Source organism: Dromiciops gliroides, chromosome 1 (genome assembly GCF_019393635.1).
Source record: "Dromiciops gliroides isolate mDroGli1 chromosome 1, mDroGli1.pri, whole genome shotgun sequence".
NCBI classification, from domain to species: domain Eukaryota; kingdom Metazoa; phylum Chordata; class Mammalia; order Microbiotheria; family Microbiotheriidae; genus Dromiciops; species Dromiciops gliroides.
In genome coordinates, this window is record NC_057861.1 from 761,121,680 (window position 1) to 761,149,326 (window position 27,647).

Below are 27,647 nucleotides of genomic sequence, written 5' to 3' on the forward strand. Positions count from 1 at the left end.
CGATTCCAGGCCCAGCGTTCTAAAACTTTGTTCTCTGTTGCTGAATTTGGTCCTATTCATCCTGGCACCATGGCCTGTCATCTTCTGGGAGCAGCTTGTCGTTTTGCAGTAAGTTAACTGTCCGTCTGCCTTCAGGGTCACGGAGCCAGAGGACTCGGCTTCACAGGCTGCCTTGGGTGACCATCAGCCAGTCACTGAGCATCGCCGCCGAGTGCTTCCCGGGCCCTTTCAGCTCCCGATGGTAGATGCTGACGTCACCCGCAGGGGCTGTGAGCAGCGAAGGCCATCTCAGCCTTTCTGTGTACCGTGGGGCCCAACAGATGTGATGAAGACTGCGCCGTTTTCCCGGAGAAGATGGAGAGGTCTAGGCCAGACTCAGAGACTGGGCAAGAAGGGTTCTGAGCGTCTTGGAAGGAGAGCCATCTTCTCCCGTGGGAATCCCCAGGGCTGGGCTGGGCTGGTTGATCTTCATCAGTGCCTGGGAAAAGGCTCAGTCAGCACACTTCTCAAGTCTGGCTCCAAATACTGGACAGGCTTTGAGCCTGGGCCCACACCCACTACGATAGCACCTAATAGGGATGAATGGTCATTGGGCTTTGACGTGGTGGAGCCCAGCCAGGCAGCAGGCCTCTGTGGAAGAGCCGGCCTCTTCTTGGACTCCGTTGGAGGCCAAAACAGTGCCCTCTTAGCACACAGCAAGAGAAGCTGAGCATCCCGGCTTGGGGAGGGGCTGAGCCCTCGCTCCTCTGCCCTGGGCAGACCCCATCCGGAATGGCAGCAGAGTTTAGGAAGGACATCAGCCTCCTGAGAGTGGGTCCGTGGCAGAAGGCTTCCCATGCAGGCCCCAGGAGGGTCTGTTAGCTGTGCTCAGGGGTCTGGGGAGAAGCTAGGAAGAAGCCCCAGTGGTCTTAGACTGAGGAAAAGCTTCCTGACAATTTAGCATGGCCAGCAGTGGCACCAGCTGCCCCTCCTTAGAGGCCAAGAGCAAGCCTGGGGAACACCGGCCCAGAGTATCAGGGGAGGGATTGTGTTCCACTGTGGATAAGGGAGAGCCCCTTTCCAGGGGATGCTGGGATTCAGGGACGAGGCTTGGCTTTCCCAAACAAGCTCCTCAGTGCTCAGGCCCAGGGGCCCCACCTGCAGGAGCCAATTTAGGGGAACGAGGGCCAGGCAGGGCTTCTTTGGGAGAAGTCCTTAGAGAGGGCTAGTGTGAGGATGAATGTTGGGCAAGGAGAATCTGCGACCCTCTGTTAAAGGATGGCTTCTCAGGGGCTGTGAGCCCTGTCCCATGGGCCAGGCTTCAGGGCTTGTCCCCAAAGCGGCTCTTGCTGTTGTCTTTGAAGGGTGAGGGGCTTTGGGTGACCAGCCAACACAATCGCTAGGTGCTCCCTCCCTCCACAGTAGCCCTCCGCGGTCTCCATCACTGAGATTCTCCAAGCAGCCTCTCTGGATCCAGGCCTGGCTCCTCAGCTTCCCTTTCATCTGCTTCTCATTTACTGAAGGGGCTAAAGTAAACAGCCACCATGTAAGAGAGTGGCACCGAGCCTGTGAGAGTGTCCATTTAGCCCAATGGCCAGTGTGTGGAGGCTTCATTTTACCCAGGATCTTTCTAGTGGGACAGAGACGATCGGCAGTGTTTACTCAAGTGTCCTTTCTGTCCACTGGAGTCCATCTGGAGCGTCGGCATTTCCATCATGACTTGGCCCCTCTCGTTATTCCCATTCCACTTTTGCCAGAAGTTGTCTACTCCTGCAGTTTTCCGATGAAGAAGTCAAGGCTGTCTATTGCCATATGAAAAAATGCTCTAAATCACTATTGATTAGAGAAATGCAAATTAAAACAACTCTGAGGTACCACCTGACACCTATCAGATTGGCTAATATGACAAAAAAGGAAAATAATAAATGTTGGAGAAGCTGTGGAAAAATGAACACTAATGCATTGTTGGTGGAGCTGTGAACTGATCCAACCATTCTGGAGAACAATTTGGAACTATGCCCAAAGGGCTATAAAGCTATGCATACCCTTTGACCCAGCAATACCACTATTAGGTCTTTTTCCCAAAGAGATCATAAAAAAGGGAAAAAACCCACATGTACAAAAATATTTGTAGCTGCTCTTTTTGTGGTGGCAAGGAATTGGACACTGAGGGGTTGCCCATCCATTGGGGAATGGTTGAACAAGTTGTGGTATATGAGTGTAATGGAATACTATTGTGCTGTAAGAAACAATGAGCAGGAGGAGTTCAGAGAAACCTGGAAGGACTTGCATGAACTGATGCTGAGTGAGAGGAGCAGAACCAGGAGAGCATTGTACACAGTTTCAACAACACTGTGTGTTGATCAACTGTGGTAGACTTGACTCTTCTCAGCAATACAACGGTACAGATAGTTGCAAAGGACTCATGATGGACAATGCCCTCCAGAAAAAAAGAACTCTGGAATCTAGATGCAGATTGAACCAAACTGTTTCTACTTTTTTTGGTTTTCCTTGTTGAGGTTTTTCCCTTTTGCTCTGATTCTTCTTTCACAACATGACTAAGGCAGAAAGATGTTAATGTGATTGCACATATATAACCTACATCGGATTGCTTGCTGTCTTGGGGAGAGGGAAGGGAGGGAGAAAAATTTGGGACTAGAAATCTTGTAGAAACAAATGTTGAAAACTATCTCTACATGTAACTGGAAAATAATAAGATACTTTTATGATTTAAAAAAGTTGTCTGCTCCTCTGACTCCCAGAAAGAGTCTGGCTTTTCATCTGAAGGACTGACTTCTCTTCCCTCTACACAATTAGCCTTCTCAAGTGCCCTTTGATCCCTTGGGCAGTGGGCCAGCCTCAGGGAGAAGGTAAAAAGGACAGGATACAGTGGCCACCACTCCTTTCTGAGGAGGCAGATATGCATAAAGAGGAACACTTGGGTAGTCCTTGGCTCCCGCTGGTAACAGCCCTAGCTCCCAGGGGAACAGCTGAAAACCTGAAAGTGGGCAGTGGGCAAATTCCAGCATCATCCTTCTTTTGGAAAAAATGTGCACTGGTCACAGCTTCACCAAAGCTCTATTCTTTCAGAAAGTCGCTTGTGCCCAGAAGAGGAAAGAGAATATCTGTTGTTTGGATGGCTGAGAATCATAGGCCTTGGGCCCCCGGCATATTGCATGTCTGGGCCCCAGACCTTGGGCCCCAACTGCCTCAGGCTCTCACCAGAGGTCTGCCCTCCTGCTATTTACTTTCTTCTAAGTTCTGCAGTCTGGGCTGTTTTCTGTTTGGTCTTGGTGCCCCTCGTGCCCGGCATAGTGTCTTGTACACAGTAGGCACTTTACCAATGCCTCTTGGTGGGGTGGGAAGTTTGGGGGTCCAGTTTCCGTCCCACAGCAAATGAAAACAGCCAGTTAGGAGTGAGTGCCTTGCAGAGCTGGTGGAAGGGTCGCACCAGCCTAGCCAGTGACAACTAAAGCTCCAAGTTCTCTTTGGTGCTGCCCCCTCGTCCTTGCCTCTTCCTCACCTCTCTCCAGTCAGTGAGCAAGTACCGAGCTCGGTCCCTTCCCGGCTCTGCTCCGTCACTACATTACCACCCCTTTACCATCTACCTGCCTTCTGCCATTAGCTGCTGCCCACAGACTCCATGGGCGTCTCTCCTGCTCCCATCTGTCCTTCCTTCTAAGACAGGCTAAAACCCCATCACACCTCTCTCGCTCCAGAATCTCCCATGGCTCCCCTGTTGCCAGCTCCTTTCCCTATGATGTAAGGCCTTCCACAACCTGAAACTACCTTTCAGCCACACCCAAGCCGTGTTCTGTCCCCTGGACACCCTTGTCCATTCCCCCTCTGTGGTGAGAAGCACCCTCGCTCCTTTTTGGAGAGCTGGAACTAGAAGGATGGGTTGGGCAAAGGAGGGTAAGACCCAGAGCGAGGTGGGTGTTCAGCTGACAGTGAGCATGTTGGCTGATGCTGACGGCTGATCCGGGAGAGGCTTGGAAGGCGCCGTGACGCCTCTCTTAGACTGTGGAGAGTGATGGAGCTGTCGCTAGCAGGGATCGGAATGACCAGACCAGTGTCCTGGGAAGAGGCGGGGAGCAGAGCTCTAGCTTTGAGCATCATGTGTATGGAGAAGTGGCACTCGCTCAGGGAGGATAGAAGCGGGCCGGGGTCGGAGCTTGGGTGGCTGCCCACAATGCAGGGATGAGAGGAAGCCCAGGATACAGAAAAGGCGTGGTCAGAGCAGCGTGGTGGGGATCGAGGGAGCCGGGATGTCAGGGAGTGCCCCACATCCGGGCCACTGTGAGGTCAGAAGGTGAAACAAGGACAGGTAAAGGGCCACTTGTGAGAAGAGTATGGCGGAAGGATGGCCAAGTCAGGCCAGAACCTCAGGGCCAAGGATGCGGCTCAGTCCCATCAGAGACAGGAGGACCTGGAGAAGGGTCAGGGGGATAGATCTGCCCCAGGGCAGGAGCCCTGCGGGCTGGGCACCGGAGGGAGGCCAGGCACGTACCTGCGAGGCTGTCTTCATCAATAGACTGGAGGTGGTTCTCGTTGATCTTCAGTTCCTGTAGTGGAGAGGGCAGCGCAGGGGGCAGCTGGACCAGTTGATTACCATCCAGATACAGGTGGGTTAACTTCTTCAGGGCCTGAGAAGAGGAGATCTCAAAGTTAGTTTCTTTTTCAATCACTGTGTCCTTTTTTTTTTTTTTTTTAGTGAGGCAATTGGGGTTAAGTGACTTGCCCAGGGTCACACAGCTAGTAAGTGTTAAGTAAGTGTCTAAGGCTGGATTTGAACTCAGGTACTCCTGACTCCAGGGCCGGTGCTCTATCCACTGCTCCACCTAGCTGCCCCTACTGTGTCCTTCTAAACATGATTTTGTTTGATGCTTTAAGTAGAATTCCCATCAACTCCTTCCACCCATGGGTAGTTTGGCTGCAGTGTCATTTCCACAAAGGGAAGCAACAGAGAATGAGGAGGCTAGAAAGATAACACCAAACATCCATGGAGCACTTTAGCCCTTCAAGAACATTGTACTCACAGCCACCCTAGGAGGAGGTGGTGGCTATGACTGTCCCCATTTTGCAGATGATGGAACTGATGCAGGCAGAGTTAGTTAAGCAACTCGCCCAGGGTCTCACAGCTGGTAAGTGTCTAAAGCTGGATTTGAACTCAGGTCTTCCTGCCTCTAGGCCTGGTGCGCTTTGTACTCTGGAGCCCCCTCATTGTCTGTTTGTTTGTTTTGGGGGGCAGGGCAATGAGGGTTAAGTGACTTGCCCAGGGTCACACAGCTAGTAAGTGTCAAGTGTCTGAGGCTGGATTTGAACTCAGGTCCTCCTGAATCCAGGGCCAGTGCTTTATTCACTGTGCCACCTAGCTGCCCCAAGAGCCCCCTCATTGTCAAGGGATGAATGACCCCTTACTTGTAAGAAGCTTACGTTGTAATGGGGGAGATGAGGGAAGATTGCTGTATGAATATACACATGCACACATGTGCATGTATTTATTCATGCACACTACATGCAAAGGTGCATGCATGGGCTCCGTACCTGTGATTTCATTGGTTTAAGCAAATGCCAGGGGTAAGGAAGATCTTGTAACGGTGCTGTCCCTTCTATACAACTGATGGCCACCAAGAGCTCCCTAGAGCCCTGAGGGTCACCCGGCCCACCTGTGTCAGAGTCAGGACTTGGAGACAAGACTGGCTCTATCCATTATCCCACACTGCCTCTCATATGAGAACATACAGAAAAATGTTAAGGGAATAAAGGCGCGGTGGTCAGAGAGGGGGCCCCTCTTCTCCCCAGCTGTGCCCTTGCCTCACCCCTTGGCCCATCTTCTGCCCTCTCCGCCCTTCCCTACAGCCTGTCTCTACTTTTCTCCTCACACACTTGACACATAGTAGGGCCTTAACAGCTGTTTCCTCCTTCATTGGCCCCTGGGTGAAGGCCGGAGGCCCAAGGAGAAGGCTGCTGAATTCATCTGGGCCGAGGGAAAGGAGGAGGAGCGAGCCCAAGGGCCGGCCTTTGTCTGTGACTGCCCTCTTTCCCACGTTCCAGCTCAAAGCAAACAGAAAGCCGGTTCAGAGCGGGTGAGAAGTGCAAGGGATGGCGCCCAGCTCTTACCTTGAACGCATTGGGACCAATCCCAGAAGAGGTGATTGTGTTTTTTCGGAGGTCGAGCCTTTCCAAGTTAGGTGTCCCATGGAATGCTTTGTCGGGGATGCAGCTGATGGAATTCCCTAGGAGAGGATTTTGAAAACGGTCTGTCTGTCTGCATCCAGGGAGTGGGGGCTTGGGGGCCTCCTGCTCGGCTGTGTGTGTCAGGGGCAGGGCTGGGGGGGTGGGCAGCGCTCTGGCCACCATGCACCTTGCCCCTGCTGGGAGAACTGATGGTCATGGAGGCTCAGAGCTGAGAGAAGAGGAGATAACAACGGGGGCCTCGGACCTCATCTGGAAGGGAAGCTGCCAGCCTTGGTCCGATGGTGCCCCCTTCTTACTGATCCTCAGTGAACAGTTGGGGCTGTCACTCCTCGACCCCAGTCTGTCAGATGGCTGACTGTGGGGGGAGGGGCGACTAAAGCACATAATCCCTTGGTGACGTGACCTCCCCGTTGTCTTGTCTTTTTTGGAAAGTCTGAAGTTTTACATGAGGGGTTTCCTACACTCAAGGAGGAATCAAGACTGGAGCCCACCTTTCCAGTCTTCTAGCACAGCCTTCGCACCCCCACCTTCGCACCCCCCAGTGACACCAGCCTTCTGGCTGTTTGGGGCACGTGACACCCCATCTCCTGGCTATCCCCCCGCCTCTTTCGAGTCTCCACGAATGGCTGCCTTCTTCAAGCAGCCTTTACTGAGCCTCCTTAGGCTCTGTACGGGGTACAAACATGCGTGGTTTTTCGCGTTAGACCGTAAGCTCCCTGAAGGCAGGTGCTTGCTTTTCTTCAAATCTGCAGCGTTAATGGGGATGGTGGAGTGGAGACCCTGTGCTTGGGCACAGGTATCAAGCTCATGCAATTCCCAGGAATGAGCTGCGGGCTTCCCAGTGGGCCCACCCAGCTAGCTCCTCCCTGGCTGTCACCCCCACCCGTTTTCACCTTGGACCCCTGGGGCAGTTTTGTTGTGGGGATTCCACCTAAGGAGAGTCAGAGGGGAGAGCAGTACTTGCCACTTCACAACCAATTTGGCAGGAAGGCTTTTCTTTTCTCTCTGAAACTTTGGAAATCCACGTGGTTGAGGATCTGAAAGTCTTTTTTTAAAAACCAACTACCTAGCATAGAGTTAACTCTAAGAACATTAACTAGGATCATTTTTAATGTTTTCTCCATGACATTACTATCATCTCTTTCTTAGATTGTGAATTAATATCGGTGAGAAATAGCATTGTGATAATAGTCACCTTTTTACTTTGCTAAGACAAAAGGGAACGGAAACAAGCATCCCTTACCGATAAGCTCCAAGCTCATTAATTCTGGGTCTGCGATGTTGGGTATTTTGGTAAGCTTGGCATCGATGCAGCTTATTTGATGGTCCGAGACAAAGCACGTACTTGGCAGTGGGGGGGCCTGTGCCCCAGGAGCCGGCGCTGGGAAGCAGCCCTCTTCTGCATCTTCCTCTTCCTCTTCCTCCTCTTCACTTTCTTGGTCCAGACCTCGCTGCACCTCTTTGGCCCCTTTCCGCCCCGTTGTCTTTCTCTCTTCCGTCCAGCAGTCCTCTGTCTCTTCCGATCGCCTTTTGTCTTTTTCTGGTATTCCCTTCTCAGAATGACTCTGGCGGTGTCTCCCCTTCTTGTCTCTCTTCTTCGCTCCCTTCTCTCCATCTTTTTCCCCAGACTCTTCTTCCTCAGACTCTTGCTCCTCCCTGCTCAGGCGCCGATCCATTCCCACCGGTGGCTGTGAAGATGTCTTTTGCTGTGGATCTGGGTGTTCGCTTTGGGCTAAAGAATCACCAGAAAATTCCGCACTGTCACCTAAGGAAATACTGTCAAATACTGAATCGGAGACTGGTTAGAGGAGAGCACAGGTGGGGGAGGTAGTGAGAAAACACGGGAAGGAGGAGAAGGAGAGGGGGAGCATCAGTGACCTTTACTCTTTCTGAGCGTCACGTGACCACTCAGAGACAAACTAGGCCTCAAAATCTGGCTCCGAAATGTTGCCAAAGATAATTTGATGTGCCTGATATAACCCGCTGTGCAGGGCTCTGTGGAGTGCCAGCCCCTTTTACTCCCACAATCCCCCTGCCGCGCTGACCAAGGAGGAGCATGGCATGGGTCCGTGTCCTTGAGATGGTGAGAGGGGGCTCTCCTGCCGTGGTAGAGCTGAGCAGTGTTGGGGGGCAGGGGGGGCCGGGGGGGCTGGGGGGACGCTTTTCAGCTGCTGCTGCTGCTGAATCTACCAACTACATGACTCCTCACTGTGTCATTCTCCTTGACCTCTCTGTAGCTCTTGACTGACCCCCCTCTCCTTCTGGACTTCCGTGATGTGGCTGGCCCTTGTTCCTACTTCTCTCACCATCCTTCTGACTCTGGCTATGCCCCAAGCTCTGCCCTGAGCCTTCTTGCTTCTTCTTCTGCACAGCTCTGGGGCGTGGGAGCTTTAGCATTTCTTTGCAGATAACTCCAAACCCAGTTCCACGTCTCCAGCTGGATGTCCCTGAGGCATCTTAAGCTCAGGGAAGCCAAAACTGAAGTCATTCTCTTTGTTCCTGAAGTCCAGTCCTCCTCTTATGTCCCTGCTTCTGCCAACCACAGGGCCCTCCTTGGCCCCCACCTCCCATCAGCTGCCCCGGCCCATCTGTTCTACCTCCACAGCATCTCCTGAATTCACCCCCTTCACTTCCTCCTCACCCCAAGTCCTGCAAGCCTCATGTGCTAGCCAAGGGCCCCTCTGAACAGAATGACATCATGATGAGCTGGCAGGGGGACCTCGGGCCCTCGCAGCCCCAGGAGGGTCTCCCTACTGCCACTCTGCCCTTTCCAATCCGTCGTCCAACATGCCAGAAAACATGTCTGACCTTGGCACTCCCTTCCTGCTTGGTCAGTTCTAGGCACTCCCTGCGCTGACCCCTTTCTACGGCTGCTTCAGATTCAAAGGAGGGAGAAGGAAGCGCCACCTTCAGCAGGAGGAGCTGGGTCTCCCACAGAGCAAAGCCCCGGACCCATCCCTCCTCCAGCCTTCTCTGTGTCCGTGGAGGGCCCCAGAGACGGAGCCTCCCCTGTCCCTGTACCAGCCCTTACTCTGTGTGTACCACATGAGGTCTCTTCCTATGTGGAGGATGCTTCTCCATCTCCTTACTGACTCTGCGTCCCCCGTCCTGACACAGAGCGAGCGCCTCATCAAATGCTTATCCACTGACTGCTCTCCAGGCTTTGCTGAGCCAGCCTTGGGAGTCAGGAAGGAATGCAGGTTTCCCTCCTTCTCCCTCCCTTCCAGACTCCACCTCACACCCTATCCAGGTTCACTCCACCTCACTCGGCCGTGCAGGAGGCTGACTCACATAATTGTGTTTCTTGGTAACGTTATGGAGATCGATTTCAGAAACAGGGTTAATGCTGTGACACATGTTGTATTACTCATTGCATGCCTTGGGACCCTTACACATGGAATGTAAGTCCCTGACCCAGCTTAGGCAATCACAAAAAGCCAAGATCTCTCATTCCCATTTCCTAGCTGTAAACTTTTCCATATGTTTTTGTGGATCTCTGTGCTGGGAAATTTTGGCCAGCATTTAGCCACCAATAAATTTATGACTTAACTTAAAACTGAAGCAAAGGGAAGGGGGTGGATTGTTTGGGTTCAGTTACTCCAGGAGACCCTCTCGAGCTCGTTTCTGTACCGGTATCGGAGCAGACGGGGCAGCATTCGCCTTCGGGCGTAAAGGTGTGTGGGCACTGCCGAAGTGGACACGTGGCCTCGTCACAGATCACTCTCCCACTGGAGCAGAGGCAGGTGACGCAAGGCTCAGGAGACCACACGGCTGTGTTGTACATCATCATCCCATTGAAGAAGCAGTGGCCCTTCTTCCCTTGGAGAAAACAGAAAAGGGCAAGGCGTCACATTGCACCTCATTACAGCAACGGAAACAAAATGAGCACAGGAGGAGAATGATGGAGGGTAGCCCAGAAGCCCCAGCTCGCTGGTGGAGGGATGGGGGTTAGACACAGAAAGAAGGACTTGTAGGGGCCCTTCCCCCCTCATCTTTTGGCTCTTGTGTGTACAGGACTGGGCAGAGTGAGACTGTTGGGTTACCTGCCTCTGACATCCCATGGAGAAGCCACTGAAGAGCTAGAGAGGGGGTAATAGAGACACACCCCAGCTAGGAGTGCCAGTGCCAGCCTGGTTCATGGCGGGCCACTTAGGAAAGAACTATTCCCGGATGGGAGAGCTGGCCTATGAGTGTGGTGGGTTACCTGGTATTTCTGCTTTGAAATAATGTAGAGTCAAAACGGGTCCATGATTTAAACATAAAGGGTGACACCATAAGCAAATTCAGAGAGCGTGGAATAGCTCCTGTCAGATTTATGGATGGGGAAGAGTTTAGGCTCAAAGAAGACATAGAGAGCATTACAAAATGTAAAACAGACAATTTTAATTATATAAAATGTAAAAGCTTTTGTACAAACAAAACCAATGTAACCAAAATTATAAGGAAAGAAGAAAACTGGGGGGAAATTTTTGCAACAAGTGTCTCTGATAAAGGCCTCATTTCTCGAATAGAGAACTGAGTCAAATTTATAAAAATACAAGTCATCCCCAATTTAACAATATGAACATGTGAACAATATTGAACAATACAAACAGGCAGTTTTCAGACAGAGACATCAAAGTTCTCTATAGTCTTGTGAAAAAATGCTCTAAATCACTGTTGATTACAGAAATATAAAACAACTCTGAGATATCACCTCATACCTGTCAGGGTGACTAATATAACAAAAATGGAAAATGTTGGATGTTGGGTGTTAGAGGGGATGTGGGAAAGCTGGGACACTAATCCACTGTTGGTGGAGTTGTGAATTGATCCAACCATTCTGGAAAGCAATTTGGAACTATGCCCAAAGGGCTATAAAACTATGCATGCCCTCTGATCCAGCAATATCACTGCTAGGTTTATATCCCAAAGACATCTCCCAAAAGAGAAAAAGACCTATTTGTACAAAAAAATTTCTAGCAGCTCTTTTTGTGGTGGCTAAGAATTGGAAATCAATGGCATGCCCATCCATTGGGGAATAGCTAAACAAGCTGTGGTACATGATGGTGATAGAATATTATTGTGCTATAAGAAAAGACAAGCAGGATGATTTCAGAAAGGCCTGGAAAGACTTGTATGAACTGATGTAGAGTGAAGTGAGCAGAACCAAGAGAACATTGTACACAGTGAGAGCAATATTGTCAGATGAAGAACTGTGAGTGACTTTACTATTCTCAACAATAATACAGTGAAACAAGACAATCCCAAAGGACTGGTGATACTCTCCCCCTCCAAAGAAAGAACTGACATTGATGGAACACAGACTGAAACATGATCTTTTTTTACTTTTTCATTTTTTTTCTTTTGAGTTTTCTTATACAGAATGACTAATATAGTCGTGTTTTACATGACTGCACATGTATACGCCACATCTGATTGCTTACCGCCTTAGGGAGGAGGAGGGGAGGGTAGAATTTGGAACCCAAAACTTTAAATGAAAATATTTATTAAAAAAAAAAAGAAAGAAAAGATGTCAGTAAACTCAAGCAGAAGAAAGTTGGGTGTATTCTTGGAGTTGTTTAGCATAATGAAATGCATTGATATTAACGCCATTAAGAAGGTAGCCGCCCTTCCCGTCAGGCTCCTGGCTCCCTGTCTAGGCTGATGATACTCCCTTTAACTGACAGATGGATGGATGGACAGACAGATGGCCAGGTGGATGGATGGGTGGGCAGATGGATGGACAGATGGATGGATGGACAGACAGATGGACAGGTGGATGGATGGATGGATGGATGGATGGATGGATGGATGGATGGATGGATGGATGGATGGATGGATGGATGGATGGATGGATGGACGGACGGATGGACGGATGGATGGATGGATGGAGAGATGGCTGGATGGACAGACAGATGGCCAGGTGGATGGATGGATGGACAGATGGCTGGATGGACAGACAGATGGCCAGGTGGATGGATGGATGGACAGATGGATGGATGGATGGATGGATGGATGGATGGATGGATGGATGGATGGATGGATGGATGGATGGATGGATGGATGGACGGCCTTTAGTAAACACTTACCATATGCCGAGCACCGGACCATGTGCTAGGGCTGCTCAGAGAAAGGCAGTGGAATCCCTGTGTTCTCAGAGAGCTCATACGTAGGGGAGGGCTTGGACCAGGGGTCCACAGGGCAGGGCAGAGGGAGGTGCCAGTGGCTGCCTGTCAGCGTGGGGATCCAGCACACCCTCCCCCATCTTGGGCATTGGCAGCTCTTCACCACATGGCTCCGCCCTGTCTTTCCAAGGTCTTCTACCTTTTTCTCCTCCAGCCACTCCAGAGCCAAGCCCCACTGGCCTAATCTGTGTCCCTCCCTCCTCGAATCCCTGGTCTCCCCCACTCAGCTGAAGGCCTTTCCCTCCCCCACTCCCCTCGAAGGTCACCTTCCATCTACTCTCCACACATCGGGCAGGTGCCTTGTCATGTCCCGCCCTTGTCCCCGGATCTCCTTTAGGGCAGGGACAGGCTGTTGGCTTTTTCCTCTTCTCCCCGGCACTTGGCACAGCCTTGGCCCATTGACCAAGCGGCTGATTGGCAGAAGTACGAGGCTGAGGCATGCGTGAGGCTGTGCTTATCACAGGCTCCGAGACAAGCAGTGCCTAGGAACCCACAGCAGTCAAACGAGTCCTCTGAGGTGGGGGATCATTGTGCTTGGGGCAGGTCTTAGAAGGGAGCGCTTGAACAGGGCCTGCCAGACATGGGCAAGGGGCACGTGAAGGGCCTGCAAAGCTGGGGAGGGCTCAGAAAATGGTCGGTGGGCTGGCCCTGAGCAGGCTCCGCTCTCCTTGGCCATGAGACCTTCCATGCCGAGTTCCAACTTGGAATGAACATCGTGGCTTGGTCTCCTCTTTTGGCAAAACGTTCCAGAAAATGGATAAAAAAGCAGCAGCAAGTCATTTGTCATGGTCAGACACCCCTGGTGGGACATGGGGATGTTGTGTGTGAGCCACAGGAGAGTCCTCCCGACAGGAGTGATGGCACCGATGGCCGGCCTGTGGAAATCTCGTCCTGTGTGATTGAGAGCCTTCCCTCCTATTGCTCCAGGCTCTCCGGCTGCTAACAGATTGTTATTTGTTTGGGCCGTTGGACTGAAAGCTCAGCTGCAAGCGAAGACTTTCTTTACATCAAAAGCAGATGCCCAGAGCCAGACAGCAGCAGAAGTAGCTGCCACCTGCACTGGGTTTAGCCAGCCGTCCGTGGGTAGCCGGGGTGTGCGAGGCCCTGGGAGACAGAGACAAGCTAGAAGCAGGCCCTGCGCTCAGGGCTTCTGCCCTGTCACAGGAGAGGACGTGGGCACGTAGAACCATGGACCAAACTCAGTCGGTATTTTTACCATTTGGTCCTCACTGGTTCCTTCCAGGCATTAACAGCTAAGGAAACCAGGAAGGCTTTTATGTCGACGCTGGCACTGAGCCAAGGTTTAAAGGGACCAAGGGAATTGTACGAGACAGAAGTAGGTGGCAGGGAACGTCAGGCCTGGGAGGTGGCCAAAGCAAAGGCCCGGAGACCGTAGAGAGTTAGAACCGGGTGTCTGAGGAGCTGCCGCCAAGCCGGCTCAGCCACAACCAGAATACCCAAGGGCAGGCATTTATAACAAGAGGGGAAGGGAGGGGCCAGGTGGCTGGCAGGCCCTGTTCAAGGCTCCTTCTAAGACCTGCCCTAAGCACAGTGATCCCCCACCTCAGAGGTTCAAAGCTCTCCAGGCCAACTGTGGAGTTTGATCCCGAAGTCCCTTGGTGCAGGGACCGTCGCGGCCCATTGTGGACTTGAGCAGTTTTCTGGAAAATGAAATGGACGGTGCAGACTTGAGGTAGGGAGGAGAATTCAGCAGTCCAGCAAGAGCGAGAGGTCAAGGAGGAAGGAAGGTGGCCTCCGTCACAGACAGAGGGAGGGGCAGGTTTGGGGCTTTGTTGTGTGTGAGGGTCAGGACTTGAAGCTGCATCCTCTGACGCCAAGTCCAGCTATGCGGCCCCCCCCGCCGCCCCCAGGCTTTCCAAGGCCACCGGGAAAGTGGGATGGGCGCCTTTGCCTTCTCTTTGAGTGACACATTGGTAGAGTGACTAGAGAAGAAATCACTTCTCCTCCCTCTATTAACATGAAAGTCGCTGCAGCCGTGCACGGTCTGAATGAAGAGGCTTGAAACCAAAGCGTTTCCACCTGGAAGGGAACGGAGGCCAAGCCGGGCGTGGCCTGCCCCACTCATGCAGCCTGTGTCTTCTGCAGCCTCTGTGTCCATCGTCCACGTCATTTTAGGGACTTTGAAAGTAAGTTGGTGAATGATGCAGACGTGAGACGGACCTTTATTCAAGCCATTTTCTACCGCATCTCCTGACAAAAATAGCAGGCTGAGATCTTTGTTCTTCCAGGATTTTTCTATGCGCTGAATTTTTGGCAGACTCTGAAAACAAACTCTGGGACCCAAGAAATCCCAAAAAGAAAGGAAGAGGGAGACAGGAAGGTGAGAGAAATGGGGGCAGGGGACCTGGGGAAGAAGTGGCCAGGGAGCAGGACAGAGAAAGGATGGAGAAGAGGAGCAAACCAGGCAACTTCATTTGCAGACATGTTGCTGGTGTGATCTTTACTTTACAATTTTTGACAAAGACAAACAATCAGATTGGAAAATGTGGCTTCAGAAAGGCTCCTTTGAATTCTTTGCAAATACACTCATCAAAGTGGTGCTTTTCTTACCTGGTAAGACCCTGTAGCTCGACTCTTCTCCCGGATAGCTCACTACGGGGACAACCATGTCAAAGGTGCTGTCATCGACATCCCCAAGAGGAACGGCCGGCGAGGCTCGTCCCCTGGGCTCAATTTGCCGCCCTGGTCTGCGGTGGAGGGCGGGGCTCTTCCCCACCACACTGTGTCCCTCACTCTGTTTTGGCCTTCTGATATTTCCAGTTGTCGCATTCTGAGCCAAGTCGGCGTACAGACTAATGAGCAGAAAACCGATCCCACTGGCCAACTTCATGCTTTGCTTTCACCCGTTTCTGGAGAGGAAAAACCATTACACAGTTAAGTCTCTATGTCAGTCTATTGCTATACCACAGGGTGTAGATGTCGATGAAAACACCAATGTTCTCAGAAGCTAATGATCTCCCCCCTTGCCTCAAACCGCGAGGGCCCATCATCTTTAAGAGGGGGTGATAAGGCTCCAGAGGGAAGATGATCTTTCTAAGCTCTGTGACCACAGGTATACAGACAAGCTTTGTGGCTAAGAAGTCATTCCAGCTTCAGCCAGTGAGAAGTCACAGAACTGTCTGTGCTTCTCTGAAAGTAAGACTTTGGAAGGAGGCTGCACATGTGTGCGAGGCACTCCCAGAGGCTGGGCATGTGTACAAGGTGCTCCCAGAGGCTGGGCGTGTGTATGAGGCGCTCCCAGAGGCTGGGCGTGTGTACGAGGCGCTCCCAGAGGCTGGGCATGTGGACAGGACACCGCTAGAGGCTATATGTGTGTATGAGGCGCTCCCAGAGGCTGGGCGTGTGTACGAGGCACTCCCAGAGGCTGGGCATATGGACAGGGCACTGCTAGGGGCTATATGTGTGTACGAGGCACTCCCAGAGTCTGTACATGTGTACAAGGTGCTCCCAGAGGCTGGGCATATGGACAGGGCACTGCTAGAGGCTGTACATGTATACAAGGTGCTCCCAGAGGCTGTACATGTGAATGGGACATTGCGAGGAGCAAACCTGGAGAAGGGACCTCATGACCTTGGAGTGACACGACCACACATGTTTCCAGAAGGGCTGCTGTTGAACCTGTGGACCATCCAGCCTCTTGCACATCTGCTCTTGGGCTAGCCCTATGCTTTGGACCTTAATTCTCCTTTAACACTCGCTCTCTGTGTGATGCTGGACAAATCACTCACCCTCTCTGAACATCACCTTCCATTTCTAACAGGCAGCTCATTCCACCAGAGGACCGCCTCACCGGGTGAACTTGTGTGAGCCTCGTCAGCCTCCATTCTCCATCTGCCTCAATGCCCATCCTCACACCCCTCCCCACCCACCCAGTGGGGTCTCAGCCTTCTTCCCTGGTGATCGTTCCGGTCCTTCCCTTTCTCCAGGGTTTTTCAACCTTGTTCTCCTTCTGGGGCACAGTGGGGTCCTGTTTCTTGGCATCCCTGTCCCATAATTCTCCCAGTTTACAAGTCAACCAGCTCAGGAGATAAAAGGAGAGGAGACCCGGGTGGTTATTGTGAGACAACCGGGGGAGCATCAGACTTGTCGGGGTCCCCAGGGGCCAAGCACTAGAGAAGCAGCGAAGCAGGCCCTTCACTGTGGCGCTTTTAGCAGAGGAAGATTGGAGGGGCCACCTTCTTTGTCTGAGAAGCCAAGCTGACATGGTCACCAAACCTCTGGGCCCACCACAGAAGGCTTCGCACAGTGGTGCCCCAATGGTCTAGTCTGAGAACACCCCCTGATGGCACCAGATGAAGAAAGACGGGGCAGAAAACCACTCGGGATTTAGTAACTACTTTAAACTCGGATCCATTCCTTGCAATAGCACCTGTCTGACCTGAACGACAGCCACGCAGCCTGCGGAACTTCCATCATTAGACTGGGTGCCATGGCTGCTTTGGTAACTCAGGACTGAGATGCCGGACCTGTGTCCGGGGCAGCGGGGCTCCACCCTGCCTGCTGCTGGCTCAGGAGCTCTCGCTGGCTGGCCTGTGCCTCTGTCTCTTCACAGTCACCGTGTGAGGCCCTTGCGGGAGCCCCAAAGGTAAGGAGGGAACGGAACATATTTGGGGTCTTGGTAATCAAGAGGGTTACTGCCAGGAAGTGCATTCATTTAGACAGGAGCCTGCAAGGACAGCGAGCCAAGGCTGGAGTCTAAGAGAACCCTGGGAGGGCGGAGCAGCTTCGTGCTGGGAATCCAGATAAAGAGGAGGGCTGAGTGGTCATGGGGAGTGGCCGGGCACATCCTCGGAGCAGGCTGAGGAGCCCGGACGCCAGCCTTCACCAAACACTGCAGATTTAGACCCGGAATTTCGTCTGCTGTCCAGAAAACTGCAACAGGGGATGAGCCTTCTCAGAGCTGGCGTGCACCTCCACTCCTGGGCCCCGTCACTCCTGGCCTCCTAGCTCATCGCCTGGGTCCTCCTCTGGGAATGACGGGGGTCAGACCAGGTCATCTCCAGGTCCCCTCCGACCAGAAGTCTCCGATGCTCTGACGTCCCAGACTCTGGAGGGGCCCATCATGCCCAATGAAGCACCTTTAAAAAAAGAGCTTGGGGAGGGAGGCCGGCCTCTTGCCTCCCAGGGCCCCAGCCTTCAGGCTGGGATCCTGTGATCACAGGAGCAAGCAGGGCATGTTCTTTTTCTGTGCACTTCAGGGCAGTGTGACTACTGCAGGTGATGGTGTTGATGGGAGTACACAGCCCCCCCTCCCTACCAGCACCCCCCACCCAGGCCTGTTTCCTCCTTTAAGGGAGATCTGTGCCCTGCTGCTAGCAGCCCTTCTCTGTTTCTCCTGGCATGCTCAGCCCTCCCCCATCTTCTAGGCTCACAGTTGCCCAAGAGACCTTTGACCTTCTCTTCTGCGTGCTCCCCTCCATCTTCCCACTCCCCTCTGGGATGTCTTCTGAATTCCTCGGAGACTGAGCATAGCATTCCATGACTCACCAGCAGAAGGTTGGAATTAAAAATGAGAGAGAGTTTTAAGTCTTAGGAATGATCTTTGAAAAGGAAGGAGAAAGTGACGCCAGTCTGAGGACCGAGAACACTTTCCACCCAGAGGGTGCATCGAGGTGCGTCTGTTTGCCATCGTCATGGCTGGCAGCAGTTCTAAAGCCCTCCCTTTCAAAGCTGCGACTCGATTTGCGTGTTATCCCACTGATCTTCACGTCAGTGCTGTCAGGAAGGTGCTGTTGTCCCCCTGAGGCTCCTAAGGGTCTGAGGCAGAGTTCGAACACAGGTCTTTCTGACCAGGTTGGCTCTTTCTGCCACACCCCCTTGAGAGAAAACAAAGCACATCCATAAAGCTGACCCTCTCTCAAAGAGAAGGCCGGGGCTCTTCCATCAGAAGCTGCTTCATAGAAAGAAACAATGACATGAAGAACACATCCAGCTACTTAAAAATCGCCCTGTAAGGTGTGGGGCCAAGGCTGTTCCCAGGCCTCTCCCAAGGGCTGCTGAGCCCTGACTGAAGGGATGCAGGTGACTAGTGAGGCTGGCGCACTGGGTTCTCCTAAGGGGGGGCGGGCAGCAGACCATGCCCCTGCATAGCAGCTGGCTCTCATGGGGAAGCTGCTTTCATGGTCTCTGCCCCTTAACAAGGGTACCAACCCCAGCTGTATCCAGGGGACTGAGTCCCTCCCCACAAAGAGCATCGGTTAGTGAGCCCACTTCTCCAAGCTCGCAGCAAGCAGAAATGCCGATTCCTGTACACCAGACAACAGCCGGTGAGGATAAACTCTCCTCCTGAGAGCAGGTAGCTCAGTTCAGCAGAGCACCTGGTGAAGCTGGCTAGAGAGAGGGACCTGTCAAGTGAGCGGCTCCTCCACACGGCAGCTTCTATCCAGAGGACATGTAGTGACATCTCTCTGAAGAAAGCCTGGGCCCCACATGTGTCCTTTCTCAAAGCCAGAAGCAAGACCTCTCTTCCCCCAGCTCTGGCTCTCTCCACCCTTCACACAGCACAGTGTTGAGTAATCCTCCTCATCGATGAGCAGAACCTGAGGCAAATGCCCCGGCTTGAACCCTAAGCTGCATTTATATAACACTGGAGTGACGGGATAAACCAGTGTAAAGAAAGATGTTGGGGGCAAGCTGCTCTATCTTTAATCACCAGCTCTAAATGTGGACAAAATACATGGATTCTAGGTCAGCTAGATGGCACAGAGGATACAGCGGGGCCCTGGAGTCAGGAAGGCCTGAGTTTAAATCCAGCCTCAGACACTAACCCCCGACAAGTAAGTCACTTGACCCTGTTTGCCTCAATTCCTCATCTTTAAAATGAGCTGGAGAAGGAAATGGAAAACCACTCTAATATCTTTCCCAAGAAAACCCCAGGGGTCAGCTAGGTGGTGCAGTGGATAAAGCACTGGCCCTGGATTCAGGAGGATCTGAGTTCAAATCCAGCCTCAGACACTTGACATTTACTAGCTGTGTGACCCTGGGCAAGTCACTTAACCCCATTGCCCCACAAAAAAAAAAAAGAAAAGAAAAGAAAGAAAGAAAACCCCAAATGGGAGCCGTGAAGAACCAGACACGATTTCTAGCAGCTCTTTTTGTGGTGGCTAAGACTTGGAAATCAAAGGGATGCCCATCCACTGGGGAATGGCTAAACAAGCTGTGGTTTACGATGGTGATGGAATACTATTGTGCTACAAGAAATGACAAGCAGGATGATTTCAGAAAGGCCTAGAAAGACTTATATGAACTGATGTAGAGTAAAGTGAGCAGAACCAAGAGAATATTGTGTACAGAGACCGCCATATTGTCCAATGAAGAGCTGTGAATGACTTGACTATTCTCAGCAATACAATGATCCAAGACAATCCTGAAGCACTCATGAGGAAGCATGCAGTCCGCCTCCAGAGAAAGAACCAATATTGTCTGAATACAGACTAAAGCATGCTGCTTTCCACTTTCTTTCTTTTTCCCTTTTGAGTTTTCTTGCACAAAATGACTATTTTGGAAACATTTTATGTAATTGCACATGTATAATCTGTATCTGATTGCTTACTGCCTCAGGGAGGGGTGAGGGGAGGGAGGGAAGGAGGGATAGAATTTGGAACTCAAAACTAAATAAAAATGTTTAAAAACTGGAAGAAAAAAAAAGAAGAGTCAGACAGGACTGAACAACAACAATATGGTGCCTTCTTACTCAATTACATTAGGACAGTCAGCTATCTTTTCAGTTGTTTGATTTTGTTCTGATATTTCTCTCTCTCTCCCCCCCCCTCTCTCCCCCCCCCTCCCTACCTCCCCCCACCTCTCTCTCTAATTCCTGTTTGGTCTCTTCTAGTTTTCAGGGCTTCTCTTTCCTTGACGTGCCATGCGCCCCATTGGCTGTCCCCCCAGCTCTTTCCTTCAGCGGTTCGGCTCCCTTTTGTATCCCTTGCTTCCTTTCTTCTGGGTGTCCATGAAATGAGTCCCTGCACTTCGGGCCTCTTCTTGTGGTCACCATGGAGTTAGGGCAGCAGTAGTGTGATGCTGGGCAGTATTGTTTTTTTACTTGCTCATCTCTTTGACTTTAGTTCCCGTAGTGGAGATGTGCACCAGTGGGGAGAGGTGCCTCCCTCTGTAGAGCTCCAGGCCAGGCTGATCTCATCACTTGGTCTCCCCAGGGCCCCTAGGTCTTTGTTCTCTGAGATTCAGGGCCCTGGATCATCAGGGCCTTCTTTGACTGTTCAGGACAGTTTAGGAACTCTCTCAGTCGGGGCTCAGCAGCACCAGAACAGCCTGCACTGACTAGTTACTGCCCATCCCCCATCCCCCAGGACTTCTAAAGTCTCCACCCTGGGGATGCTCTCTGACCATCTGGATTCTTTCACTACCTTTGGCAAGCAAGCCAACCTCACTAAAGCAGCAAGGCGCTCATAGGGAGAGACAGGAGGCAGCAAGTGCCACTCTACACTGGCCACTGGCTCCCCTCAGACTGCAGTGGACACAGCCTTGGGAAGAACCAGTCTTCCAACCCAGCCTTGTCTGGGCCTCAGTTCCTTGTACCTTAGGACACAACACAAGCCATGTCTTAAGTGTGACTCCTTTTCTGATCACACCCAAGGACTTACATTCACTGTATACTAAACGTATGCTTATAGTCTCCTGCACTAGACCGTGAGCTCCTTAGGAGTGGACAGGGTTTCTGTCCTTGTCCTTGTATCTTCCAGCATGATAAATACTTATCGATCGAGCGACTGAAAGCCTGGTGGTGCACATGAAGTAATGAAGGACCTTGGGGGCAGGCTGACGATTTGTACCTGAAACCTCCTGGTAGGACTGATGAGAGGACACGGACAAGAGGTGGTCAGGCTGGGATCTGTACCTTGCAGGGAGTGTCTACACCCGTGAGATCCCAGGTAACAATGATAATAACCAGTGTCTTTTATGTAGCCTTCAGCAGTAGCTTGCAAAGCAAAATTTCTACATTGCCTCATTGGACCCGGTGAAAAATGATCCCCTCCTCTTCCCTCGAGTCCCTCAATGAGCCCCGAATCACTGCCTTCCTTTCTGTTAATGTGCTGCTGATTGAAGCTGGAGAGTCGTGGAACTGTGCTTCTCGGCTCCTACACATTTCTGTTGTAGAACCTCACTGGGCTCTCGCTGCTTCCTGGCGATCCTCTCAGACCTCCCCATTCACTCACCAGAGCAGAGTCTCCAGACCTTTTCACTGCTTCTCAAACCTCCCATGCCTCCTTCTCAGGCATGTGGAAATTTATTTTGATTTGGGGACCCTACCTTTAGGCTGAGATTAAAAAGCCTTAGGCCCTCAGGGTCTCTTCCCCTCCCACTCTGCTTCAGCTGAGCCATAAAACCCCTTGGACTGTACAAGACGCCAGGTCAGACAGCTGGGGAAAAAAAAAGCCCCCAGCCCCCTCCTACCTGAGCGGAGGGATCCGAAAGATCCCGGATAGCCTGTGCTGAGGCACGGGATCCTTGAGCGTGCCCCCCCCCAACCAGCCAGAGCCCTGACTGGCAGATTAGCTTGGTCTTGGGGGCGCAGGAAGCCCCGAGATTTGAGTGGAGAGAAGAAAAGGTATATATAGACCTGGGAGTTAGACTCAGGGGGACGAGACGAACAGTAACGCAGGACTAGGAGCAAAGAGGAAAGGCCGCACAAGATTAAGCGGGGCAGACGGACAAGATTAAAGGGTTCCGACAAGAAGACGGGGCTGAGAAGAGGTCAAGAGGGCGGCTGACGAGATTAGAAAGGGGGGGGGGGGACGAGACAAACAGCAAGGCAGGACTAGGAGCAAAGGCGGCAGAAGCCAGACAGAACAGGAGGCATCGGAGAGCACAGAAGGTCAGCACAGGGGACAGGTTGGAGAAAGTGAAGGTTAAGAGGAGTTAGAAGAAAGTACCTGAGTGCCCTGAGGCGAGAAGCAGCTAAGGCCCTTATTGTATTCAAGAAGTTCCAAGCGCAGCAGGTGGGAAAGAGACCACAGGAAAGCAGTCAGGTTGTACATTTTATTTCCCTGTATTCTTAATTTTCAATAGTATCTCATAAATAAGCTCTGCTTGGATTATTTGGTTAAGAGGCTTCTTAATATTTGGCTTATCGATTTGGGAGGGGAGCAGTGTGGTGGAACTTTCGAAACGGCCCACCTTAAATTAACAGCAGTCCCCAGATTAGTCACCCACAGATGAGTCCTCCAGTCAGCTTTAGCCCCCAAAATTAGGCTAGGCAATTCAAAATATTTTCACAGGCAACAACCTTAACTTCTATATCACTGAGAACCTTGAGGCCTTTCTCTGAGGGCTCCCTCTTCTCCCTCCTCATTTCCTGTTCCCAGGTGCTTTCGGGCTGCCTCCCATTAAGAGGTGGCCCTTCTTGCCAGGGCAAACCCCTCTGCATATGCATCATCCCGTTCCATCCGTCTTCTCCAGTGGACGATCCCTTCATCATCAGTCTCTCCCTGACCACTGGTTCCTCCCCTGCTATCTACAAATATGTCCTTTAAAAAAAAACAGAACTCATCGAATTTCCTCCTACCAGCTATTGGCCTTCCTAGCCTTTCTCCCTTTTGTGCTTAAATGGCTTGAAAAAGCCATCCAAAATTGATGTCTCCTTTCTTCTTTTTGTCTGAACTTTCTGCTGTCTGGCTTCTGACCTCATCCTGAGTTAGCGCTGCCCTTTTCTCAGTCTCCTGGCAGCCTTGGACACTGCTGCTCCCCTCAATCCTGGTTCTCTTCCTGTTTGTCTGATGGCTCCTTCCCGGCCTCCTTTGCTGGATCTCCATCCGGGTCATGCCCGCTGTCTCACTCTGTCCTGGGCCCTCTTCTCCCTCCATTTCCTTCAGTGATTTCATCAGCTCCCAAGAATTTAATGACCATCCCAAACTCAACACTTTTTCCCCCTTCCCACCAACACCCAACATTTGCTCACTTCCCTATTACTGTCGAAGGTGCCCTCGTGATGCCAGTCACAGAGCTCACCCAGGAGTCACCCTCAGCTCACCCCCCACCATCTTCACTCTGTTGCCAGATCCTGTGATTCTCCCTCTATAATGTCTCATCCCCTTGATGGCTGTAACCACCTCTGGGTGGCTCTCCCCACACAGACCCTCTTCTGTTCGCTATCAAAGTGACCTTCCTAGATCTTGTGTCCAGTCCTGTCATCGGATCCATCCCTGTGGCTCTCTTAGCCGCTCATACTCCGTATAAAATCCTCTGGTGGACATTCAGAGTCCTTCCCGAGCTGGGCCTTCCTACTTACCCAGGCTCATTACCTTATTCCTGTCCAAGTGTTCTTCAGTCCAGCGACCCTGGCCTCATGGCTTCAATAAGACCTGCCATCTCCCCATGCCAGACATTGTCATTGCCTTCAAGTCCCCACTAAAATATTCCGTCTTCCTCAGTCCTTCCCTCTGAGGTCATCTCCAGTTAATTTATCCCATCAGCCCCTTGGCCCACAGCTGCCTCCAGCTGTCTCCCCCATGAGACCACATGTCTTTGGCCTTTCTTTGCATCCCCGGTGCTCGGCACAGTACCTGGCACATCGTAGGCATTGGCCAAACGTGGACTCGTTGACTTCTCTTCTTTGTAACTGGGTTCACTTCCATAGTGGAATCATCTTCTGAGATTTCCTACCACTGGGGCAGACATGAGGGTCCATGATGAGTTCCTCTTTAGGACCAAGCATCTTCATTTCTCACCCTGTTAATTCTCTGTGGTAATCAGTGAGTTCATGACCATTTTTGTTTTCTCAATGTAATTCATTCTTTTAAAAACATTAATTTCAGGGCAGCTAGGTGGCGCAGTTGATAGAGCACCAGCCCTGGATTCAGGAGGATCTGAGTTCAAATCCAGCCTTAGACACTTAACACTTACTAGCTGTATGACCCTGGGCAAGTCACTTAACCCCAATTGCCTCACCAAAAAAAAAAAAAAAAATCTCGTCTTGCCCTAATTCCCATTTATTTTACTCTACAAATTTGATTTTTAAAATAGTTTTCAGTAAGTCTTGGATCATTTTTTTCAAGATTAAGAATTCCACAACAGGAATGAAACTTCCAAAGTGTTTCTATGGTCAGTAACATTCATCTATTGAGAAATTCATCTTACTAAGACATAAAAAATTACTTAAGATTTGAGGTCCTTAGGACTCTTCATCCTGAAAAAGCAAATCAGTTGGTAATACGTACTTTTAAATTCTAAAAAACTTTTACCAAACTTAATCTTGTCAAGTGTTAAACATCTGCAGAGTAGGAAATACCAGATTATTAAAATATCACACCAACCACTCCATACACTCTAGACAAAATTCAGAATTGAAAGCTTGTTTACCTGCAAAACTAACTTAAGGAGATTCTGCCTGGTGTCATTTAGTCTCCAGTTGAAAGTGAAACAAAATCAGACGGCTCTCTAAAAAACAAAGAGGAGAACAGTAGGAAATGTTGAAACATGTTAAATAACTTCTTAGTAAGGTCTGAAATAGCTGCTTCCCTTGGGGATAAAAGCTGCTCTGTGCTTGGTGCAGAAAATCAGCCAATAAACTTACTGAGGAAAATAAAGTTACCAAGGAAAATGGTTAAAAAAAGAAAAGAAAAACAACCCAGAGGAAAAATGGAAAGCACGTGGTCCTTAGGCTGAACGGGCACAGCTGGAAAGGAAATCAAAAGGGAGGAACAAAAAACAAATGGCTCGAGGGATTTCATTTGTGTTCTTTTTCTAAAGCAGAAATTTCAAAGCAATTAGTGATTTGCTTGATTTCATTAGAGTCTTATTAAACCACAGAACTCATAGACCATCCAAGTGCAATATTTCTCTTCTGAAATCATTTCTATTATTGCCTCCGTTCAGTGGGGTTTGAAAGAAGAATCCCTGTGACATTTCGAGTTTAAAGGAGGAAAGGTTGTGACGGTGTGATCTTTCCCTCACGTCCACGATCTTGTTTTTAAAATAACTGACTTCCTTTGTCACCCGAAATATTTTATGCATTTAAAAGCACGATTCTGAGGAAGGGTCCATGGGCTTCACCACATTAGCTGACCACGAGAGGGGCCCAGGCTTCAGGAGTCTTTAAAGCCCCAGTGGACAGTCCACTGGACAATTCGGACACTGCTTCCGACTGCATGCCAGTGCACAGATCATATAACTTCTCCACATCTGAGTTTCCTCACGTGTAAAATATGAGGACAGTAGAGAATGTCCGTGGGCCACAACAGTCACCCAGTCCACCGACTCTGAGATCATTTGCCTGCTCTGTGCCAGACACTGTCCTAGGCACTGGGGTCACAAGACATAGTCAAAGTACTCCCTGCTCTCAATGTGTTCATGTTCTCTTGGAAACCATAGCATATCCAGAGATGAACGTGCAGGGAACTTCTGAAAAAGAAGCGCAAGATAGATTAGAAACAAAAGCCACTGCTTCATGCCCAGTCTGGGGACTACCAGGGCAAAAGCACTGAGGAGGAGACTGAGCCAGGTCACTTGGACAAGACCACAGAGAGAAGGATGGGCAGTGGATTCAGGGAGTGAGGACTTGAAGAACCAAACAGGGGGTTCGGCGAAGAGAGTTTTATCAAACGGGAATCGTATGGTCAGACCTGCACTTGAAAAAGATGCCTTTGGCACTTCTACAGATGATGGTTTGGAATGGGAAGAGGTTTGTACCTGGACTTTAGAAGGACTTTAAGAAAAATAATAAATAATTTTCTTGATAGTTTTGAGTTCCAAATTCTATCCCTCCTTCCCTCCCTCCCCTCCCCTCTCCCTAAGGCAGTAAGCAATCAGATATGGGTTATACATGTGCAATTGTGTAAAACATAAATAGTAGTAATTTTGTACAAGAAAACTTGAATAAAAGAAAAAATGAAAGTGAAAACAGCAGGTCTCAGTCTGGGTTCCCTCAATATCAGTTCATTCTCTGGAGCTGGCTAGTATGTTTCATCCATAGTCCTTTGGGATTGTCTTGGATCATTGCATTGCTTCATCAAACAAGATTGCCGTCTCTGTACATAATGTTCTCTTGGTTCTGCTCGCTTCACTCGACATCAGTTCATACAAGTCTTTCTGAAGTCATGCTGCTGGTCATTTCTTTTAGCACAATAATATTCCATCACCATCCTATTTCACAGCTGGTTTAGCCATCCCCCATGGATGGGCATCCCTTTGATTTCCAATAATTATGAGGGCTTTGCCTTCTTATTAGGTGGAAGGTGATTACTGCCTGAATCAAGCTGGTACCAACATGAGTGGAGAGAAAGGGCTGGATGTGGGAGTTGCTGGGAAGGTCAAAATGGCTAAATTTGACAACTGGCTGGATCTGCTCACTGAGACCAAATGAGGAATTCAGGAAAATGTCAAGTTTATGAACCTGAGACCCCAAAGGATGGTGGTTCTCTCAACAAAAACAGGGAAGTCTGGAAAAGGGGAAGGCTTAGGAGGAAAGATAATGGATTCAGTTTTGGACACCTCTGGGACCTTCACTTCAGAAGTCCAACATGTCAGCTAGGGGGCGCAGTGGATAAAACACCGGCCCTGGATTCAGGAAGACCTGAGTTCAAATGTGGCCTCAGACACTCGACACTTACTAGCTGTGTGACCCTGGGTAAGTCACTTAATCCTCATTGCCCTGGGGGGGGGGGTGGGGAGAAAAGAAAAAAGAGGGAGGTGATAAGATAAAAAGGAGTGTTTGACAATGGGGAAAAAACAGAAGTCCAACATGCAGTTTGTGGTGTGAGTCTGGCCCTTGGGAGAGAGGCTGGGTGGGGGAGAAGGGGGGTCACCTTCACAGAGGTGGCACAGTAAGCCCCAGAATCTGATGAAGTCCTCCAGGGAGATAGTATAGAGACAAGAAAAGAGCCCATGGAACAGTGGAGTGAAGCACACCCACGGGGAGGGGCATGATGTGGACAAGAAAGAGAGGTCTGGGGGCAGCTAGGTGGTGCAGTGGATAAAGCACTGGCTCTGGAATCAGGAGGACCTGAGTTCAAATCAGGCCTCAGACACTTAACACTTACTAGCTGTGTGACCCTGGGCAAGTCACTTAATCCCAATTGCCTCACCAAAAAAAAAAAAAGAAAGAAAGAAAGAGAGGTCTGATGGGGGAAGGGGAGAGTCACACTAGGAGGGAAGACTGGCCTGAGCATCCAGAGCAAGGAGCTCCCCGAGTCAAGGGTCAGCAACAGTGTCCAAAGCAAATAGGGGGAGAAGCACTGGGGAGAAACCCAGCAGAAAGTTGTTGAAAAGTGAGTTCTTGTGTCGGTCCCACGTGAAGCGAGCGTGCTCTTTGCTTCTCCATAG

At 50.7% G+C, this 27,647-nt stretch overlaps 2 protein-coding genes across 2 annotated transcripts in view; one reads left to right on the forward strand and one right to left on the reverse strand.

Moving 5' to 3' along the window:
* ECM2 (extracellular matrix protein 2) overlaps positions 1 to 24,793 on the reverse strand; it is a 34,986-nt gene extending 10,193 nt beyond the window's left edge. Inside the window, exons 1-7 of the mRNA XM_043979482.1 lie at positions 24,687 to 24,793; positions 23,891 to 23,992; positions 14,919 to 15,217; positions 9,811 to 9,999; positions 7,424 to 7,912; positions 6,103 to 6,218; positions 4,490 to 4,625 (exon numbers count right to left, since the gene is read on the reverse strand). Coding sequence (XP_043835417.1) covers positions 4,490 to 4,625; positions 6,103 to 6,218; positions 7,424 to 7,912; positions 9,811 to 9,999; positions 14,919 to 15,198 — 1,210 coding nt within the window. The 5' untranslated portion in view covers positions 15,199 to 15,217; positions 23,891 to 23,992; positions 24,687 to 24,793. The remainder of the gene's footprint in view (positions 1 to 4,489; positions 4,626 to 6,102; positions 6,219 to 7,423; positions 7,913 to 9,810; positions 10,000 to 14,918; positions 15,218 to 23,890; positions 23,993 to 24,686) is intronic.
* The window catches only part of LOC122737067 (centromere protein P), a 194,273-nt gene that overhangs the window by 119,401 nt on the left and 47,225 nt on the right, over positions 1 to 27,647 (forward strand). The window lies entirely within an intron of this gene.